At 39.8% G+C, this 21,827-nt stretch overlaps 2 protein-coding genes and 2 long non-coding RNA genes across 6 annotated transcripts in view; 2 read left to right on the top strand and 2 right to left on the bottom strand.

Annotated features, from left to right (window-relative positions):
* LOC142056263 (uncharacterized) overlaps positions 1-9,863 on the top strand; it is a 17,212-nt gene extending 7,349 nt beyond the window's left edge. Inside the window, exon 3 of the long non-coding RNA XR_012660278.1 lies at positions 7,842-9,863. This is a non-coding gene — a long non-coding RNA (uncharacterized LOC142056263). The remainder of the gene's footprint in view (positions 1-7,841) is intronic.
* Positions 1-15,962, bottom strand: part of LOC142056254 (sodium/hydrogen exchanger 9B2-like) — a 24,906-nt gene extending 8,944 nt beyond the window's left edge. For both annotated transcript variants that reach the window (XM_075090741.1, XM_075090742.1), the window contains exons 1-7: positions 15,877-15,962; positions 9,544-9,646; positions 7,773-7,956; positions 6,088-6,258; positions 3,238-3,380; positions 1,213-1,340; positions 138-313 (exon numbers count right to left, since the gene is read on the bottom strand). In XM_075090741.1, coding sequence (XP_074946842.1) covers positions 138-313; positions 1,213-1,340; positions 3,238-3,380; positions 6,088-6,258; positions 7,773-7,956; positions 9,544-9,646; positions 15,877-15,905 — 934 coding nt within the window. In that variant the 5' untranslated portion in view covers positions 15,906-15,962. The remainder of the gene's footprint in view (positions 1-137; positions 314-1,212; positions 1,341-3,237; positions 3,381-6,087; positions 6,259-7,772; positions 7,957-9,543; positions 9,647-15,876) is intronic.
* On the top strand, positions 10,082-12,316 carry LOC142056262 (uncharacterized). Its single transcript, XR_012660277.1, has 3 exons — positions 10,082-10,317; positions 11,128-11,248; positions 11,980-12,316. It is a non-coding gene; the product is annotated as an uncharacterized LOC142056262 (long non-coding RNA).
* BDH2 (3-hydroxybutyrate dehydrogenase 2) overlaps positions 13,784-21,827 on the bottom strand; it is a 21,800-nt gene continuing 13,756 nt past the window's right edge. For both annotated transcript variants that reach the window (XM_075090745.1, XM_075090746.1), the window contains exons 4-10: positions 21,724-21,820; positions 21,093-21,201; positions 19,864-19,924; positions 19,106-19,219; positions 17,919-17,977; positions 17,229-17,321; positions 13,784-15,975 (exon numbers count right to left, since the gene is read on the bottom strand). In XM_075090745.1, coding sequence (XP_074946846.1) covers positions 15,922-15,975; positions 17,229-17,321; positions 17,919-17,977; positions 19,106-19,219; positions 19,864-19,924; positions 21,093-21,201; positions 21,724-21,820 — 587 coding nt within the window. In that variant the 3' untranslated portion in view covers positions 13,784-15,921. The remainder of the gene's footprint in view (positions 15,976-17,228; positions 17,322-17,918; positions 17,978-19,105; positions 19,220-19,863; positions 19,925-21,092; positions 21,202-21,723; positions 21,821-21,827) is intronic.

Genomic DNA, 21,827 nt, shown 5'->3' with positions numbered 1-21,827 from the left:
TCAACATTCAAGTCCGTACGTTAACTTTATAAGGAGATGTCATTAAGTTACAAACCAGTCAGTCATAACAGAGCACACATTCCTCAAAATATCACTATTTGTTCTGGATTTCACCATGTACAGATTAACCAGCATACCGGAAGAGAAAGCCATCCCAAGGCAAGTGTTGAAGCCTGTAATAGCCAGAATGTCATCAATGCTGCCAGCTGCCATTAGCAAAGTTGGGACACCTTTCTCCACCCCATATCCACCAGCTTGTAAAATCAGCATTGAGGGAACCACTACAGCAGGGGAGACTGCACCTAGAACAAAACTGAAAACACACAGCCTCAGTCTCTCTTAAAAAGAAAGAACTGAACTAAAAAACTTCAAAATGTTCCGACCCCAATTCTTTTAAACCAGCAGACCTGTACATAAGGTATTTTCCTTACCTTTCCTTGCTAAGTACAAGCAGGGATATTTCTATGCGGATTTGCCATCAGCTTTTGCTTCCTGCCCAGCTCAATAGTGTGACAAGTAAAGGGTTCTACAGACTGACTTGAGTCTACACTGCAGGCCAGTTATGCTCCCTGATATATGCCTTGATTGTCCAACTTAGGAACCCAGTCCAGACATGCTTATGACTCGATAGCCCAGTTCCTTCTCATAAAAATCAGTGTGTGGCAGAGGAGGAGGAGTTCATCCATCTTGTTCCAGTATACGGGTGTGGACCAAGTTCCCCGGCATAGACAGAACTAGATGAAAAAGGTTTCCTTTTCAAGGATATTATGCCAGAATATAACATGCCATATCCTTATTCTTGACTTGTGACAGGAAGACTGTTGTATGTGCATGTCTCTACGGGTAAATTCTGAATTCCAGCATGAAGATTCTCCAAATTGTGGTATCATTTTCTGTCCCTAAAAGCCCCATCTTGTGGTTAAAGCCTGAGGGTTTGCACCATCCTTGTTTCTTCTTCAAGCACCCAGATCACAAACACAGAAGAGCAATGGTGCAAAAGTACTTCTCCTCAGCATGGAAATGTGATCTTTAAATTAGGCACAGAGCCAGACATGAATGGTAAGCAAACCACCACAGGGGCTAAGCACAGCTTCCTAACTGGCATTAAACTGAGGTCTCTGCTTAGCGCAGAGAGCTAAATGCACTTGGATCATTTAACTGTAGCATGGAAACAGGCACCTTTGTCATACATGAAAAAAGAGAGTACGTTACCCTAGTATAAATCCCCATTGCCATGGCAAATGCATGAACAAGTAGGCAAGAACAGCAGCTGTGCATGTTTCTGAAATGCATGGTCCGAAAGAAAGCCGTAAACAGACTGCTTTGAGTTTCTTAAGAGCCTGCAATATAAAAGCATATTCAGACATTAGTATCAGTACCATTGGATTTATAAAGAGGCAATACGTTTATGATCTGATATTGTTTATTAAAGAATCCCCTCTGAGCTGCAGTACAGGATATGACAGCTTTACACAGCCTAAGCCAGAGATAGTCTCAGGCACAACTGGATTTGGAAATAAAATTACAAGTGTGGCAGTGAAGCCCACTGAATCTAGCTTTGACAAGGTTCCTGCATGTCACGGGAAGGAGTGGCAGAGAATTCTGTTTGAGTGCTCGTGGAGAGGAAACTAAATGTGAGAGGTAGGACTAGCTGGGATCCATTTGAAAAGTGCACCTACAACACAGGTGACTTACCCACAGTTACTTGAAGTCTTTTGCTCCATCCACAAAAGATTTTGCTATAATCCCACAAGTTGCATGAACATGCCCCAAAATTATCCCCAAATCCATGAAAAGTTGTAGAACTACATAAACTTGGCACGAGGAGCCAAGTGTCTCTTTCAGCTGTCTCTCACTTGATATCCAGAGCAGATTAAGTTCCATTTGGCTCAGCAACTTCTATTACAAAATTTCTCTAAAACAGAGCATTTACTTGTAACAGCTGCCTTTAACAGTTAGTCACAAACATGACTCTGCTAAGACACGTCCCTAGTTTTGACATGGGGAAAAAAAAAAATCAACGAGTTGCACTTTTTACCAGTGCAGTGTACCCCAGCATAATTAGGGCTGAGAATCACCAGAGCAACTGACATCTTTGCCTTCACAGCCTCAATTACATGAGGAACAGTTGTAACTGCATCAAAGCATTGCTCCATACGGAGTCCATAGGAGAGTTTTGATTGCTGCATGGGAGAAAAGTCAGTCAAAAATGAAGTTCCTTTGGCAAAAAAAGGTGTCTTGGAATAGGAAGAAAAGTAATCCCACAGAACTGGGCATCCAGGCCATGTATAATACCACAAAGTCCATGTTCATAGAAGCTTCAATGTCTTGGCAGAATGCATGCCAGGAAACCAGGCATTTTTGAAGAATGACAAAACCCTGTTTTGCTGAATATCTGAAGCATTGGCAACTCCCTAGTTTCCATCTTGGTTAAGAAAAATCAGTTTAGTTGTTCTGAACTAGCTACACTTGACCTAAGTTTTACATAAACCTTAAGCAGCCTCTTAAACAGAAATAGATAGGGGCCAATATGATACAGCTTCATTTCAGCCAGCTGATTTTGACCAGGCAAAACCTTGCCTTCATTGATTTATGGAACATCACATTTCATAGTGTGTGGAGGAAGACTTTTTTTGTTCACAGGAGCATTATGGGCTTTATTGTGACATGAAGCATTGTTTCTGTAGTACAGCAGGACTCGTCTTTGCAGTTAACATATTTGCATTAAAATGGCAAAGATTCAAAAATAAAATAAAAAAAGGTAAAGCAGACAGACAGGTTTGGATTTTTCTGGTTGGATGGGGTTTTTTTTGATTGGTATCAACACAAGCAACATTCTCTTTCAAGGATAGGGGATCCCGTCCATTACTTGTTTTAATTTGTCAGTGTAAACTGATGGAGAGTTTGCCAGGGAGCATAAACTCTTCCTGACAGAGCATGATGGAGCACATGTCCTCAAGATGTTCTGCTCACAAATTCAGGAAATTTCTTTAAGGCAAGGGGGAAAACAGTCATAAAATCATTTTTCTTTAGGAATTTTTTTGATTGCTTGCCTACTCTACAAATTCAAGTGCCAACATTAACATATGACTATACAACAAAAACTCTACTTTCTGCAATGCTCTAATTTGCAGACCCTCTAACACGAAACAGTGTGATAGTTTTAACAGAACCAGTTATTCAATTTTTTTGAGGGCTGTTTTATACTTTGCCTCACACAAATGGCTAGTGCCATACCTTTGGATCCAGGCCAAGTCCTGCTCGGGTCAAGATAATTGAAAGAGCAATATTCCTCAGTGCTGCCGACCAGCGTAGGTTTATCTGGACGATATCACTAACAAACGGGATATTTCGGATTAGGAAACCAGCAAGTAGCATCCCTTAAATGAAAGCAAATAAGCTCCTGTCAAATGATTTGCTTTTATTGCACTAAAAGCTGCATAGAATTCTTAAAAATAGACACCATATTATGTATTTACAAGAGACAAAAAAACCCAATTCATGTTCTGAATTATTAGCCATGTTTTAACGATGGGACTGAGGCATGCAAAGAAAGAGATGTTTAAAGCAATGAATGTGGCCTAAGAACACACCAAGTCACCAGTGAACAAATCCGCAGGATGCTGACACATAACATTGGTGCGAGTCAACAGAATTCAGCTTTGTACACCAGGTCATACTTAGCATAAGCAAAGACACCTCTGCATCCTTAAAGAAATTTTCCTTGTTAGCTTGTTTTAATATGAAAACAGGAAGATCATCTAATATTGCATATTTGTCTCAGAAGTTGGAAAATGTTAAAAATCCTCTTAGGTGTAAGAAATACAGGTATCACAGGAACCATGATGCTGAGTTCACTGGGAAATACAATCTAAAACAGCTAATCATAGACTAACTTCGACATTTTAAAATGCTGTGGCAATATGACTCATGCAAAGAGGGGAAAAAGGGGGGGTAAAAACCAGGAACTTGCTCTTATCCTCTATTTGAGCTACTTACAAGATCCAACCTTTTGCAAATATTAGCAAAACTGTCTAATCAGAGACTTCTTGCAAAGCTATTGGAACTGTAGTTCTCGAAGGATACGGAAAAGTACAGGAAAGGGTGACTTTAACTATAGATCTGCAGAGATTCATTGTAGGTCCTGATGATTCAAAGATACATTTTTTGGTGGCATAATTTTATATCAGCCACGTTAAGAAAGAGGAAACCAAAAAAGACGAAAAGTAAACACTCTGCTTGGGTTGGCCCCAGCCCTGCCTTGGCTGTGGATTTGATTTGTCCTGGAACATGCTAAACTTTTGGGTGTTGTTCTTCCCACCACCTCCCAGAAAAAAACAGTGGCATAATTAATCTGTGGTACCTCATGACAGTTATATCAGGCTAGCATAATAATCACATGCTCTTTGCAATGTTTGCTTGAGGTCCAAGTCACTAGAGCTACCCCGATCTAGAAATCTACTTAAAGCAAAAAACTCCACCTCAGCAAATATCTTCAGTGCTCTGCTCCATGTTGCCTGCTGCAGAAACCTCTCTGCAATGTATACCCAAGATACAGTACGTGACTGTTTCAGTTGCAATTTCACTCCTTTTTTCCTCAGACAGAGGCTCGCTACAAGGTGCTTAAGTGCTCAGCCAGCCACATTATGCTCAACTGCACCTAGCACAAGTGGATTAAAGGCATGTAAGAATTTAAACTTTGTATTTTTAGTGTAAAAAAGAGTGTTCAAAGACATTGCCTATCTCTTCCAACTCACAGATTTCTCCAGTTTTCCTCAAAGACTGGGGATCTGAACAATGAACTCTGTCCTAAGCAACTCTACAGACATGTGCTATCATGCTAAAGTTTCTGTTGCTCGGTTTTACCTGTCTGACAAGCAGTTTCATGCCTAACTCATAACTTCTAGGTACAGATGTAATTAAAAAAAAGCAGAATCCAAACAGTCAGAAACTTATATTTTTTTTCTTAAGGGGGGGTGTTTGCTTAGGAAGGGCAGACTCCCTGTGTGTTACTTTCTGTGTCCATATTATTGCAGGCATGCATGTTGTATGCAAAACTTCCCTCCCTCTCATTTGAATTTATTCTTGCTTGTGAAACTAAGCAGTGCAAGAACACACATGCTGCCTGGACAGAGGTCTACATGAAGCTATCTCACCCTCCTGTAAGCAGTGCTACTGTGTCAGGCACACCACCAGCTATGCAGGTTACAAAATCACATCCGTGCACTACAGGCAGGTATCAGTAGCCCACTCTGCTGGGAAGTTTTACTGTCTGCCAACAGCTTTGCTAGTTTATGCACTAAGCATAGTAAGGGGGGCAGTACACAGCTGGTGAGAAGAACCTGGTGCTTCACTTTTCACCTTTGTTGACATCACAATATCATACTAATCTAACCAAAACTTCTTCTAGGAAAGAAGTCTAAAAACTTTCTGTCAAAATGAACGTCATTTTAATCTCCCGTTTCCATTTTGCATTTTTATGTAAAATAAAATAAGATATTGATATGAAAAACAACATTATGATTGAATCAAAATAACTTTCTTCAGAAGAATTATTCCTTGTGGTGAATTTATTTTCCCAGGTTTCAGTTATCTTGAGAAAAAGGAAGGAGAAGAAAGAAATTGCTTTGGATTACCAGTAGTAGGGAATTCCTGGAATGTTTTATTTGGAAAACATTTTCATTTTCTGAGATACACGTGAAACAGCTCAGCAATAATTCCTTATGAATTAATTATTCTACTGTAACAGGAGGTCTAGATTAAGACTCCTGATTAGCAACATTAAAATAAAATTTTAAGTAACTGTGACAGAGGGGCTGAAGGCTTTGAATCTGTAGGTATATATACAGTTCTCTGGCCTCCAAAGAATTAAGGGCAGAGCCTCAGTAACATCTAGGCTACTTCACGTGAACCAGTTTGGGAAATTTTGCACCTTCTTGGTGAGGATCAGAAAAAAGTCACTCAGAAAAGCTACAGATTTTGAGTGTGATGCAGTTTGTTTGTTCCCAATCCAAACATATCTAAGACACAGATATTACTTGACAGTTTAGACAACACAAATATGCCGGAAGAAAACGGATATCTTACCCAGAAGAGCGGGGAGAGGAGGTAGTGTTCGTATTTTAATGAATCCAAAAATTTTACCTCCCATGACAGCAAAAAAATAAAGAAACAGAATTCCAAACAGGTTTCCACCTGGGAGACATTCAGTCCCAGTGATGGACCAAACCACAGCCCAAACCAGGACCATGATTGCAACTGGAACAAAACAAGAAATATTCATATTTAATTATCTCTCAGGGACAACTTTGTTTGCTGTTAGGTCACAGTTGGCTTTCTACTATGGAAAAAGGTACCATGACTTTAAGAAATAAAAATGACTTACCTTAACAATTATCTTAATCATAACAATGTGTTTAATCTTTGATGCCCCCTAAACTGATGTTCTGATTTTATAGATGCTAAGATACTTTAAAAAAAGGGAACATCATTAAGGACAAAAAAGTACTGAGTGAGCCTTGGAAAGGACTTAACAGACCCCAAACTTAAAGCAAAGACTTTCACTACCTTACCTTGCATTTGCTTATCTTCCTTCAGATACTTCGGAGCTGCAGTAAGAACCTACTGCTGTACAGCCTGGCTTATCTTTGAGCTAATGCCTGCAGCTCCAGTCTAATTTTTAAATGAATTTAAGTATCATTTCTTGGCTGGATGTGCTTGTGCAATACATTGCTATCCCTGGGGAAAAAAAAAAATATCTGAAAAATGTCGTGTCTCTGGCCAGCCTGAAGCAGTACAGATACAGATACAGTACAGATACAGATAGAGCAATTACAGAGAGATGAGACACAGGAAGAAAAAAAAAAATCCTGAAAAATATTATGAGAAAATATTGTAAAATATGTGAAAATATTGTGCTCTTTCCAGGTTCCCAAATCTGTCCCTACAGTTATCCAACAAGAACAGGCATGCATAAATATAAAAGCAGAAGACCGAAGGAGAAGAAAAAAATGTGTTAATAAATCCCCCTTCTCATAACCATAGGAAAACGTATTGCATTTTCAGATTGGATTTTTCTTAATCTTATTTGAGGGTGATGGGTGGCAAAGGGAAGACCAGTAGATTTCCAAACATAAAAGCCTAAGAATCCCAAGTGAGAGAGAAGCTATGGAAGCACTCAAAGCCACAGGAAGTGTCTTTTGTTAGGAAAAGTCTGAAAAAACTGGTTAGCCAGGCATTCTCTTCCGTGAGCCTTCAGTGCAGGGCAAATCTTAAGCAGAATGAGTCAGTTCACATTGTAGTTAGGATTCTTGGCTTTGCCAAGCCTGAGGTATTAAGAAACAAAAGAATGTATCACTGTAAAGTCTCATGCCTGTTGCCTTAATTCAACAAAAAACCATCCAGTGTGCCAAAAATGCCACTCTGTTTATAACAACCTCAATGCCCTCACACCAAAGCAAACTATCCAGCTGAGAGTTAGGAGGTCTTTCTTCTGATGAAAACAATTTGCAATGCAAAAACATACCTACCATGTTAAACACAGAAGAGAGGATGGAGGAACAAAAACTATACAAATCTTTGTTTCACCCCTTGTTTTTTTTTTTCCTGCTAAAATGCTGAAGCAAAAGCATGATGCATAAAGCATAGCTATTTCCCTGCTTTATTTTCAAGGACAATGGTCAGATATCATCATATCCTGAGAAACAAGTACTTCACTTACCATTTTTCAGTTTATTTAAACTGTAGCTAAATTAAAAATAAACTAAACATACCATTTGTCACTGTTTGGGCCAGTAAACCCTGAGGAGGACAAGTAAATATTTGTCTCCATGTTCTTGCAGGTATTGAAGACCCTGCTGTTGGTGCTGGAGGTTGCTGAGCACAGTGTTTCAAGAGAGCAGTTTCTTCTGTCTGTGTATTCCCATCAGCACCTTTGGCATCTACTGTTGGTCCCTCCTGAATGAAAACAATGAGATTCTCCCAGAAGTGGCACTGCATGCATTTGGGGTAGCGTACAAGACCTGAAATCAGCTTTGATACACTAGAACCACGCTGTCTGCAGATGACTCCATTAACTACACAGTCATGGTAGGAATGGTCTAGCTAGGTAGTATATTTGCAATTTTTGGTTATGTGTTTGTTTTTGCATGGCACAAAGAGCTGCATATGAGAGACTGCAGGACATTTGCCTTTTATCTGTAACTGACAAGACTCCTGTCCCAGTATAAATAGCCCCTGTTCAGCAACAATATCAGCATATTTGATGAGGAAACAATATTAACAGGCCAGCTTCAGCTTGTCTTGCATACAGCTAAATGTTTGTCAATATTTTCTACAGTTTGATAGGGTTCTGCTTCCAGACTGGATTCCACAATACAATTAACAATTAGCATCATTCCAGTGAGAGAGTATCTTTAATATATCTCCTAAATAACTTCTGTTGCAAAGCTTTGAACCAAAATAACAAAACCTACTTGTGATTAGACAAAGATGAAAGAAAGAGAACAGCTGGCCAGAGCAAGCATTACTCACATGATCCATTGCTGAAAGGCTCAAGCTGGTAAGTCAAGGTAGAGATGGAGAAATGCTACCCTAAGAGTTATTTCTTTGCAGGATGGTTCCTTGAAGCTGTTCTCTTATACTGATTCATCTACTTATCCATATTCATAGCCAAAGCACTTTTTGACCATTTTTGGATGTATGTCTCACTTCATTTTAGGGTCCTTATGTTTTGGCAAGCTAATCATCTATCTTCCCTTATGATTACTCACCTTCATGTCACCTCATTATCATAGCATGGACATGGAATTCTTGCCTATACTGTGGTTTGGCCCTCTTCCAGTTCACATTTCCCATTATTTTTCTGTCTCATCTCTCTCTCTCTGTCTCTCTGGATATATATATCTCCTTTACTCAGAGTCACAGTTGGAACACAAATCTTGTGAGCTTTCAGCATGAAGTTACTTGGTTATTTACCCTGTGATTCTGTGATCACCAGGTACCCATGTGTATAAAGATACACCATACGGTACTTCTCTTTACAGTCAATGTTATATGTTTATTCTGAAGTGCTTTTTATATTAAGAATTTTATTCTTACTTGCATTTACTGCAAGTCTTTTTTAAAGTCATGGTAGCCAACACTAGAAATATGCACACGGAAGTTTAAAACTGTGGGGTTTATTTTTGTTAAATAAAAAAAAAGAAGAGATGCATGAACAACTTTGAGCAAGTAGATGGCTTGATATAATTTGAAAGCAAAGAAGGAATCTTAAGTCCATTAAATTCTCTTCCATAGCTGATCGTAAAACTTACGCTGATGCATTTTCCACTTCAAGCTGAAATTGCAACCACTGATTTCCAGCAATCCAACATACCACAGGCTTTTAAAACCTGAACGTTTGTGAATTCTAAGAAATTCCAACTGACATAACTCTTTGTATTCCCTTTAGATGTAGAGATTTTAACAAATGAAGGAAGAAAAAGAAAAGGAAAAGAAGGGCTCCTCTGACTAAAACTGTACTTTGAGACCCTAATTACTTACCTCATTTTTCTCATGCATGGGAATCATGCCATTTCTCTCATGTACTGATGGCTCAGAATCATCGTTGTCATTCACAATACCCTCCTTTACCATTGTTGCAAAGCTAAACAAAACAATAAAGGTAGAAAAGTTAGAGAGAAGCAAATAATATTATTTTCCTAATGCAAGACTTCCCTGGGATATTGTTTTCTTCCCCATAGATCAGGTAAAAAAACTCTCACGACCCAGTTTGGAAGTAAATTGTTTTTGCCTACCTGTGTGCTCTGTACAAAAGACAGAAACTAACAGAAGAACAGTATAAAACTTACAAAATCAACCACAAAAAAAAGAAACCAAACCAAAACAAACCCCCCCCAAGTTTTAGAATCACGGGGACCTGTGCTAACCTGTTGTTATTGCCTCCTTAAAAGTACAGCTGTAATATGTGTGTGTGTATGTGCCTCCTTATCAGCACAAGATAAAGGTTATTTGCTGTCAACACCACTTACCAAGACAATTACTTCTGAAGGCATCACAGGGCCTGTGTGCATGGCCGTGCAAGCAACCGTTTCATAAAGCTAAGAACAGCTATAGTTTCTGAAGCACACACACGAGGGGACGCTTTTTCCCTAACATAAGCCTGACGAGATCCAGATTGATTTTCAGGGCAATTTTCAAGAATGTGGTTCTGATAGACATCACTATTCACAAGCACATCGACTGAACATCTAAGACACAGAAGATGCCTGCTTGAATAAAGATCAGGACTATGCACAACTTGCTCTCTATATTCAGGTGAGGCTGATAAAACTTGGCTCTTTTTTACTGCTTATATCCCATGGAGATACTTCTCAGAGTAGGAAAAATAAGTTCCAAGTCACTTGTGAGTAATTGTCATTGTATTTACTCAGTCTAACTGGTCCACTTCTTGTCCCAGAGATGCTAACAAGAGATATGGCAGTGGACTGTTCTGTACATCAGAATTGCTTTTGTGCAAATATTTACTGTAGTTTCTCAAGCCTGAGCCAGCAAGAGTCGCACGCACATATCTGAAGACAAGGCTTGCTAATGTTTTGTTACAGCAAGGGTGTGCGTATGCTCTCCACCAACTACACTTCAGTGCTAACAGCAGTTTCTTGAAGTCTTTTACATTGCTGTGGCCATATAAAACACCACTCAAGCTAAGCCAGAACTTTTGAGCCAAGAAATTCCTTGCTAAATTGCTGGAAGCAAGTCAGAGAGCTGATTCTCACAATTATCAAGCCTTCAGTTTCCAATGATATATTTGATATTTGGGAACAATTGATGCCATGAACAAAGACAGAGACTATTGTAACACCTGGGTGGTTTTGTTTGATGTGTTCTGATACCAAACTGGCTTGTGATGTGGCCAAGGCATAGAGGAAGAATACAGAGCCATAGGCAAACACTTCCAATGTGTTCTAAGGTAATAGTTTTGCTTTTTTCCTTTTTAAACGAAAAGTGTTAATTTACTTAAATTCCAGTACTTTTCTGTATCTTTAATTACTAGCTGTGGAACCAAATAGTTGTGGTCTCAAAGTTTTTGTAATGAAAGAAGGGGTACTTATGGTTTTTTTCTCACAGGATTGTTCATCCGTTGATTGGGGCTGGGAATCCACAAATGTCAGTCTACTAACTGGGACAGAAAGTATCAGCAACCTACCAGTGCCTCCCTCTTTCCCTTCGCCAACTGCTTCCCTGGGGTGTATGTACTTGACTTTGTAATTCTGAAAGGGGTGTGTGCCGGTAAGGGACAGAAAGATATTGCTCTCTGTCCAGCTTTGCATGGGCAGCAGCCCAGTTCTTGAGGTCGGGTAGCTGTTGACATGAAGCACGTTAATACTTTTGGGAAGCCCAAGTCCACCTCACAACAGCTTCAGCTCCTGAGTGCATTGTTCACAGTAGCGTATAGGAAAGAAACAGGTTGACTAAGCAAGGAGCGTGGAATGTTCTGCTTAGCAGAAACAGTTTTAAGGCGTGAAGGAGCCTGACAGTAGATGTGCTGTCATTAGCTGTTTTGTGACAGGTCTTCATGCTGTCATGTTCTTGATACTGCTACTTTCAAGCAACAGCCAGTAGTATTAAAGAGACCAAAGCGAGTAGTTAGTTTACTCATAGGAGGGTGGGTTTTTGGGGGGGTTCATGGTCTTCATTGGGTTGTTTTGTTTTGGGGTTTTGTTTGTTTGTTTTTGGTGGGTTTGTCTTGTTTTAAATTTCACCCCCTCTACAAACAAAATCAGCAATTGAGAAATCACAGAGCAGAATTTATACCACGGGGTTAAGGCCTGTACCATGGAAACCAGCCAGTAACAGACTTATTTCAGAACCTCCCCACAAAATACACTTCCCTATTTTGAAAGAAGAGAGGAATGGTTTTGAAGAAAGGATTTTTTTACAGGTTTTTGTTAGATCTTCTCATTTTACTGTGTATTTTAGTTGGCAGGGAGAAGGAAAGAGAGGGAGAGCTGAACGGAAGAGATGACTGACAGGGGCAGCGCGTGCATGCCTGTAGCATTAGCTCTATTGCCCTGGCGACTGTCAACATTCTGCTTTGCCCACACACGGTACAGAAAGGAACACAAATAAAATACCACAGCCACCACCAGAGAAACTAACGCTCAGAATAAGTAAATAATTTTTGAAAAGACAGCCCAAACCATGCAGCATCACCTACAAAAAGGCGTAAGCAAACCCTGATGCAACCTCCTTCCCCGCCTCCCCCAGCAGCTTCCTGCCGGCCGAGCCAGCCGCTAGCCCCCCGTGTTACCTGTCCCGCCGCAGGGATGGAGATGCAAGGAGGCAGAGGGGCGGAAGGCTCACCCGGGGAACGGCAGGGATGGGAGAGAAGGAGCGGCGCTCCGGGCAGCCTCCCTCGCAGGGCTGGTCCCTCGGCACGGAGATGCAGGGGTGATAACCCGCTCCCCGCGAAGAGCAGCAGCCCTGTGCCAGCTCTGGCTCCTCCTCCCGGCTGTTGCTGCTAGTGCCACGGTCCCTCCTCCAAAGCCACAGATTCGCTAGACCAGCGGCAGAAACCTCAGTCTGGAGCCTGGGAAGACCGAAGGGGCTCCTCGGGTGCCTTCCCAGCTCTTGGTGCTGCGGACAGGTGATGCCCGGGACTGAGGGATGGCTGGATCTGAGCTGTCAAACAGGCGTCAGGTTGGTTTGAGCAATGGACCAGCCCTGAGCCCACGGCATCCAGGAGGACAAGAGATGAGAAGGAAGTAGACATTTCTACTTCTTAAGGAAGAAATCAAGTGTGTCCACCTCAAGGAAATGAGACAGACCTTCTCTCTCAACCTCATTCTGCCAGCTACAGTGGGTGCATGTGAAAGCAGATTCAGATGCCACAGATTGCAACTTTGCTTCTAGTAGCATCACGCAGAATCAAGCTGACTACAAATATGAGGGAAAAAAGCACTGGTTTTTGATCAGATTAAATTTTCCAGAAGGACTGTGCATCACAGAAGTCTCTTCCCCCCTCCCCCACAAGAGAAAAGTTTGACCTAGAATCTGAAAAGTCAAAACACTCCCCTTTGTATTATCACTGGAGTGAAAGGAAAAGAAACAGAACTACCCCGCTGCATAAAAACAGACCAGGGAATTAAGAGGTCACATGAGCATTAAGAAGCATTCTCCTTTAATAATTCCAGCAAGTCTGCTTCTGCTGGAAAAGCCCTAGATGTTACAACGTGTTTCAGCATTGTAGCCGTTAACACAACCATGAATAGCATTGCCAATAAAGCAAGAGACAGGAATCTCTGCTGGGTTTTTTTTGTTGTTTTGGTTTGGGTTTTTTTATCCACCAGCTTCTTGGACTACCACTGAAAAATCCATATCTCTGTATTGCACTTTAAAAAGCAGACGGTACCTCCTTTTCTTGCAGGAGTGCTTTGACAAAAAAAACCACTTGACTAGTATCTGTATGTTAGATCACCAGTGAGCTTAGAAATGCTAAGTAATAAAGTTCAGTATGCAATATGTATAATGAATTTTCTCTCAGATTCTTAATTATGTTTTCAGAATACACAGTGTGAGTTTCCCATGTCACTGCAGTGGGGAATTCTCTTTCTAAGGTAAGCCTTCTACAGCTACTGCAGAGGAAGGACTTTGGCCTTCATATTAAACTTTGAGAGCATTGAAACAGTACCCTGCCAGCCTGAACTTCTGACATTTGAATTTACGTCAGTGAACATTGGTGGAGCCGTTTTGGATAACTTTGGATTTCTGCCTCAACTTGATCCTGCTTGGCTGCCAGGGTCACTTTATTGAAATACTAGATACTCAAAACCCCATAAACAAACTACACAAGATCAGAATGCTGCGACCACAATTAAAGGTAAAAAGTTAAACCCATAGTGAGGCTGAGAAACACTTCCTCATTCTAAAGTTATAAATAAGTGTAACTTCTACAAATAAGAAGCCTGATTTTAACTACACATGTTCCATTGTCTTTGAGATCAAATAATTTCTATTAATGATTCAGCTAATATTGAAAAGCTCAAGCAGTAATTTTAAAAACATGCAGGTGTTACAGAAACATGGACAAAATATTGTACATTTTTTCCTGTGCTTTCTGATTACTGACCAAACATATTTAGTAGCATTTATTCTTTGATTCCTCCCCCTGCATATATATGCATTTAATATGTATGAAGTTACATACAGCTTCATTCACAAACTAGGTAAGTGGAGCTCCATGCAATTTTTTAAGGTAACCATATTTATAAGCAGTCAGCCCATGTCATTCATGTCAAATTTAACAGTATGTTAGCAAAACAAATAGTCTAAATTCATTGCCTTAAATCTCCAGGTTAGGATGTATGTTTTCTTCCAGAGTATGAGACTTCACGATAATGGGCTTCTGATTCATAAATCACAGCTACCATGTGCTATCACTATAAAAAGAGCCACACAAACTCTTGTAGAAACTGTCCCTTTCAGAGAAATGTAACCATTTGTTTTAGCATGAACTGTATTGGTATTTGAGAATCAAGCAATAGAATACTAAAGCCTAGCACCTAGCATACAGATTTGACAATATTTGTCTGGTATTAGTACATCCTCTTGAAGAAGAATATATTTGCTCTATCTAGAGTGGTAAAATCGCTCCTTTTGCTTGTGTGCCAGAAGTCAAGTGTATTAATGAAGATCCGCCTGCGTATTTAAGAATACTTCTTGCACAAATACTGCCATCCATGCCTACCAGAGTGATGTCCTTGCATAATACTTTTTGTATGTGGAAGGGGAAAAAAATATAGTAATGATAATTCCAAGACCATTTTAGGAGTGATCTATACAATTAATGAAACAGTTCTGGCCTCCTTCTCCCCTCTTTTGTACTGAAGTACTAATTTTCTAACTGGTTGTAAAAGGGCATGTGATTCTTTATACTTTCTACAAGCTGTAAGCTTTAGTCTTAATGACCACTAGAGCAGGTTCCTCTCCATCATTTCTTCTTCAAGAAGGCAGTGTTTATTATCATTACATGCTTAAACAAAACTCCCAAACTCCACAAAGTGGCCAGTCCTGCTGCTTCTAATGGTAATCTGTTGCCCTGCCTTTCGTGCTATGATTATTGCTTTTCCCAGATTCTAACAGCCTAACTTGCCCAGGATCTGGAAACTGAACATTGCAGTTGCACAAGCCAGCTGCGCACGTACACTGACTCTTTGCTATATGCACAGGAAGTTTCATGTGCCCATACACCATGTATCTTCAGTGTGCTTGACTGTTTTGCACAAACCATTTTGGGTCTGCAAGTGTTGTTAGGCTTGGGAAGTATTTTTTCAACAATTCAGATTATTTTAGAACTGCATAGCTGTAGAAAAACATTCTGCTAATAACAGTACAGAACGTTCAAATCTTCAAATTTGCTATTATTTCTGCTTTCTTCTTTTTATACCACACTTAGTTCAGGATCCGTTTGGCTGATTTAATAGTAGTTGCAACATTTTCTCTAGTCGGTCAATGCTAGTAGGAAACCTAATCTTCAGCTTCCAAATACTTTGTAGGATGAGAATAAAAGGTAGTATTTAATTCCTTTCACTCAGGTTTGCTTAAAACACAACTCAGATTTTGTACCTTAAACAATGTTCTTGGAAATCTTAAATGTTAAATTGCTATTTTCTCATGTTTTTTTGAGTTATCACAAAATGAAGCCACATGAAGTATGTTTTACTCCAGCGTTTCACTATTTAGGGGAAAGTGAATCAGTAAGATCAACCTATAAAGAGATCATAGAGCAGCAGAAATGCACCAAGTTTGTTTTGAAAGACATCGTGTGAGCAGTCTAAATCTTTGCAACCTATCTTAACCAAGAAATATAAGCCTCACTTTTTGCCTTTCATAGTATGAGTTTCCATTTGCAGGTAGGGTCAATCACAAGCTCCATCCTCCATCGATGATTAGTTCATTACCAGTCACATAGGCAGACTGAAATTACATAAGAATTAACAATAATTTAATTTTTTATGGCTATTAAGTACAAGGAAACGCTTTCTTTAAATTAAAAAAAAACCTGCTTTCTTTTTATACAAACACTTTTGTTTTACAGAAACATCTGAATAAGTAGAATATAAACAAACTTAGAAATCGAAGCCATTCAGCTAACTCAGGGGAGCATAGCAAAAGTATTATTAGAGGAATTAAGATGAGAATGCGTCCCACGTGTACAAATTCACATAAGCTAGACTTCAGATATTTCACCTGCAGGAATAATACCTCACACTATGACTATGATGTTATTCCCTTTGTTCAGCTGAGCAGAATCTGACCAGGTCACCTAATAATGTTAAGGGGACCTAACTGAAAATTTAGATGGTGCAGAAAAGTGAGATAAGCACAGAGAAGACTGTCAACAGTTCAGTATGCCAGTGCTGAAACATACTGGAATGTATTGGAAAACTGGAATCCTGTCTACACATGGCTGAAAACCCTATGACCAGACAGAAAACAAAACCAAAAAACCCCAGGAGCTTTACAGAAACACCAAAACTAAGAGGAAAATGAAAAACATTACTGGCAGATAGCAACATTGCGACTGAATCGATTCCATTCTGTCATGCTCAGTAGGACTACTGGACAAGTCCAGAGGAATCCAGTCCAATTTTAGATTCATAGTAAATTTATGGCATTTGAAATAACCTTGATGTGTGCTCATTAGCGTTGGTGGTACTTGCAGTGGTCATTAAGAGTATGGTCTACAGCAGCCTCAGTGGGTCTATTGTTTCCCTTGTGCAAAAGGGTAGATTTGCTCTGAACATTAGCCCTTTTAGCTAAAACCTCCAGCAGTTCTACACAAATACTTGCTCTCAGATAATGAAGGTAGGTGATGACTTCTAATTTTACCTCCTTAAAACATAATATAGCTGTGGTGCTAACTTGGAAAAGCAGACAAACCCATTTCTACTCCAATTCAGGATGAACTGGGCTCAGTCGATTTGCTCAGATGACATGAAATGACCAGGCTATAGTACCAAATACCCAATGACTTAACAATCACCGTCAACATTCAGAATAATTTTTGTATTGTAGGTTGAACTCAGTAAAAGATTGTAATCTTTTTATTTTTGTAATAATCCAGACCAGCAGACAATATAAATCCTCCTAAAACAAATTCTCTCTATTATGATGCAGCAAAGTAGCATGGGATTCTGTGACAGGAAATGTTATCATTCCATACTTACTTCATCAGAGGCCAAGTACACAAAGAGATGGGCCACTTCTTCAGCAGTGGCCATCCTACCAGTCTTCTGCCTGGCTAGAAAGTCTTTCAAAGCCTAGATAAGGGCATATGGTATATATAAAAACAAAAATAAAACAATCCTTTTAATCTGATTAGTCTGACATGCACAAAGTAATACTGAAAAGAGGCCAAAGTCACAATTTCCTTAATAAAGCCAACAAGTCCTCCTTCCTTTGGTGGCGGGTATTCCCAGGCCCTTCAAACGAGGGCTCACAGTTATCTGGTCAGTATGGTTAAGGATCCCAGATAATTTTGAAATACATAGGCCAGGATGCCTTTTCTGTCATGGTTTTCCACTAGTCTGTGGCTGCCACATGCCACAGTAGAAAACATCATCTACTTTGGCACTAGATACTGTAACCAGTAATAGTAAGTACTTCCACAGATGACAGGCCCTCTGTATTCACTAAGCAATAGTATTCTTCTGAAGCATTTTAAGACTTCTGTCTTGAGTTGAAATGGACCAAAGTATCAAAGGAGACACTACTGTTATGTTATCATTGGTACTTGGAAATAGGGGACATTCTTGAATCTGGGCAGAAATGTTTTTGTTTGGTTGGTTTTTGTTTTTTTTTTTAAGGGGCTTAAATATACATATGCACATGATCCAACTAATAATTTGCTTTCTCACCTGTTCTGGGTCAGGCCGAGCTTGGATTCTTTCCTGTAAAGATGGTGTGTCAACAGTTCCTAAGCAGAATTTTAAATTCAGTGTTAAAAATCAACTTTATCAACAATCATGACAAAAACCTGCAGTTCATTGCTTCTATTCATATGTCTTAACACTTACATGTAACTGCAATATGGTTCAGAGTGTACTGTTTGGGCTGGGATAGAGTTAATTTTCTTCACAACCGCTAGTATGGGGCATAGTTTGGATTTGTGCTGAAAACAGTGCTGATAACACAGGGATGTTTTGGTTACTGCTGAGCAGGGCTTACACAGAGTCAAGGCCCTTTCTGCCCCTCACCCCACCCCACCAGCGAGCAGGCTGGGGGTGCACAAGGAGCTGGGAGGGGACAGAGCTGGGGCAGCTGACCCCAACTGACCCAAGAGATGTCCCTTACCATACAGCATCATGCTCAGTACATAAAGGTGGGGGAAGAAGAAGGAAGGGAGGGACATTTGGAGTGATGGCATTTGTCTTCCCAAGTCATCATTAGGCATGATGGAGTCTTGCTTTCCTGGAGATGGCTGCCTGCCAGTGGGAATTGGTGAATGAATTCCCTAGTTTGCTTTGCTTGTGTGTACACAGCTTTTGCTTTACCTATTAAACTGATTTTATCTCAACCCACACGTTTTCTCACTTTTACCCTTTCGCTTCCCACCCCCATCCCACTGTGAGGGGGAGCAAGCGACAAGCTGTGTGGGGCTTAGCTGCCAGCTGGGGGTTAAACCAGGGCAAGGAGAAAGACTGCAAACTATCAACATAACATAGGACTCTAAATTTCAATAAAAGGCAAGACCTGAGAATCAGATTCAATACTCTTCAGATGGTTAAACAATGGCTAGCCTGTTACCTAGCCCCTATCTGCTTCTAACTACCAGACTGCATCTTTGAAAATAAACATCCAAATACTGTGCAATGCATATATAACATGCATGTGCTGGGTTAACAGACTAAATACACAGCTTTTACTATAAAAGTAACATCTTTTCTATTTTAATTCTCATTAGTGTTTCAAGCACATCCTGTTCTTTTTGATTGCTGATAACTTCAGTTGCCACTTGCAAGTCTATTCTTTGTTAATAATATCAAACTAAATCAGGCCTTCTAGCACCTGCTCCTAGCTTACAAAATAAGGTAAGAATACTTACCAGGACATATGCAGTTGCATCGGATGCCTTGTTCAATGAAATCAGCAGCCACAGACTTTGTTAGACCAATAACTGCTGCCTTTGAAGTACTATATACACATCTGTTCACAACTCCTAACAGCAGGTCAGTGTGAAGGCAGCGTAGAAACATATTAAAAAAAAAAAAAAAAGACCCAGGTTTGTTCAGTATGCTTCTGCTTCTGGACTCCAGCATTCCCCGCCGCATCTGTAGTCTCTCCATAAGGGCAGGCTAACTAGAATGCTGACTGCCAGAATTCTGCTCAGGCATACACCAGAGCAAAGCGCACATTCTTACAGTCGTGTAAATTTGGGGAGTAGACTAGAAAAGGTAATGATTTAGGAACAGCAGAGCCCTATCTGTTAGTCACCATCAGGTTTCCTTGGGAAGCATAGCTATAGCTCTTACTTAACTGTCATTTCGTCATTATTTCTCTGAAGAACATACATAGTAAGATACCACTGGAAGTAACTCCTTTATAGTCAACACAAACTGGTAAAAAGGATGCTACAAAACATTCAGGACAGATTCAAAAGTTCAAAGGCAAGGATCTTAGTGTTTCTGTAGTTTCCCATCTGTGTCCTTGCATGTATGTATGAGTTGACGCGTTCACCTTTTTTAAATTCCATCTCTCCACAGGACTGGCACTGGTCTCTAAATTCAAAGTTGTGCAATATTTATTTTGCATTCCTATAATTTTAAAAGACTTATATAAGGAACACTCTAGCAAGCTACAGACCTTTAATGCTGGATGCCACGGAAGACATATTTATAATATTTCCAGATTTCTGTTTAAGCATCTGCAAAAGAATACTTATGTCATTCAAATGCAAATGGTTTTGTCATCTGCAGGTCCAGCAAATAGCCCATAACAACCCACAAAACAGCCATATATGCAGCTGATATGCAGGGTAACAAAGCTTAATTGGCATGAATAGGTGCTTATCTCTTTTTGATCTATTGATTGAAGTAGTAAAGCAGAATCTGAAATTCTCACTAGGTTCTCCTAAGTCATCTCATGGGTGAAAACTATGACAGGAACGGATTTTTTTCCTAGATAGCCACCTCTGAATCACTGTCCTCTAGGCACCACAGTAAGTTACCCTACATCTGGCCATGCCACCTACCAATGCACTAATTCACTTCTCCATTGCTTTGAAGAAGACTACAACACAACTCTCTAGCATCTTCAGTTATAGCTAAATTTCTTTCTTATAACCTTTCTAGGCATCTCAAAACCCTAGATGCCTGAAGTTGTTACAAAGAACCTTTGAAAATTAAGATCAGCTAAGAAAGCAAACAAACAAAACCAACCAAACTAAAAGGACTGGAACAACACTGAAAAGAGTAGTCACCATCCAGTCATGGTCACAGCTTAAACTTTTGGCCTTTGCATTTACAGGAGTATGAACACCTTATTCAGTCCACAAATTTTTGTAGTCCCAAACCTAGTTACTACTTCAAACGCAAGTATCCCCAAGCTCCTAGACTGTGTAACTGGATTGTTGTTCTGATATAACCAGCATGTCGGCATCAGTGGCACTGGACTGTTTCACAAGATAGTTTCCAGATTTGCATAATATCCATGTTAATATATGTATTTTATAAATATTTTGTAGCAGTGGCATTGTGCAGCTGTGTACCATAGTATAATAGGGTAGCACTATATTGCAATGGCTCCCTCACTGCTCTGCATTTGAAGGATTTTAATTACAAACTACACAGAGCAAAACCCCTGAATTAATCTTCTCTGCCACATCCTTTAGACAGATCACGTACTTGAAGGATTACACAATGCAGAGACTGTTTTAGAGTAGGATCAATATAATCCAGGGGCCTCCCCTATACCAAGTGATTTACTTGCTTTTTATCTCAAACCCCATGCTGTCACAGTGGCAACAATTTAGATCTCTCACACCTTAAATAGAATGCAGCAGAGATGAAAAATCATGGGCAACCAAGCCTTACCTTAGGAAGGAATGTCTTGATCATTAGATACATGCTGCGAACATTGAGGTTCATAGTGAAGTTCCAGTCTTCCTCCTCGCACTCCAGAATGGTTCCATGATGAACAAACCTAGAATAAATGCATGAAGTGGATGACTGTCTGTGGTTTATATTTCTATGATTTTTTATGCATATTTTTCCATTGCTATTTCATAATAGCTAAATATTCTAACCTTGAAAAGGAGGGACAAGAGCTCTTTTGAAGAAAGTAAGCCACAGTATTTTCTCCTGATGAGTATCAGGGACACAAGACAGATCTGATATGTGCAAAGAAATGTTTGGCAATAGGGAAATTAAAGATAGTGCACTGGCAGACCATCAGCTTCACTCACTGTTGTGCCAGGAGGGCCAAAGCCATCAGTACAGAGCAACCATAGAGTGGGGAAAACAAATTCCAAAGCATTCTGTCTTGGCCTGGGTGAACACAGCTACTCACAACAAGTTCAGTGTTAATGAAAACACATGAAAATCTGCATTAAATATATAAAATGCATTAAAACAAAAGAAATAAAATGCATTTAAGTAGAATAAACTACTTCTAGAAGACAGGGAAAACTGGAAAAAGAAATAGGATCAAATAGAAGCTGGTTACCCTGCAACGTTACAGAGGACATCGATCTTTTCAATCTCCTTGGCCAGATTTTCTATCTGCTCCTTTTTGGTGACATCCAGAACCCGTATTTGAATGCCTAGAAA

Source organism: Phalacrocorax aristotelis, chromosome 4 (assembly GCF_949628215.1).
Source record: "Phalacrocorax aristotelis chromosome 4, bGulAri2.1, whole genome shotgun sequence".
Lineage (NCBI taxonomy): Eukaryota > Metazoa > Chordata > Aves > Suliformes > Phalacrocoracidae > Phalacrocorax > Phalacrocorax aristotelis.
The sequence above is the reverse complement of the archived record's forward strand: the minus strand, read 5'-3'. Positions and strand labels throughout refer to the sequence as shown.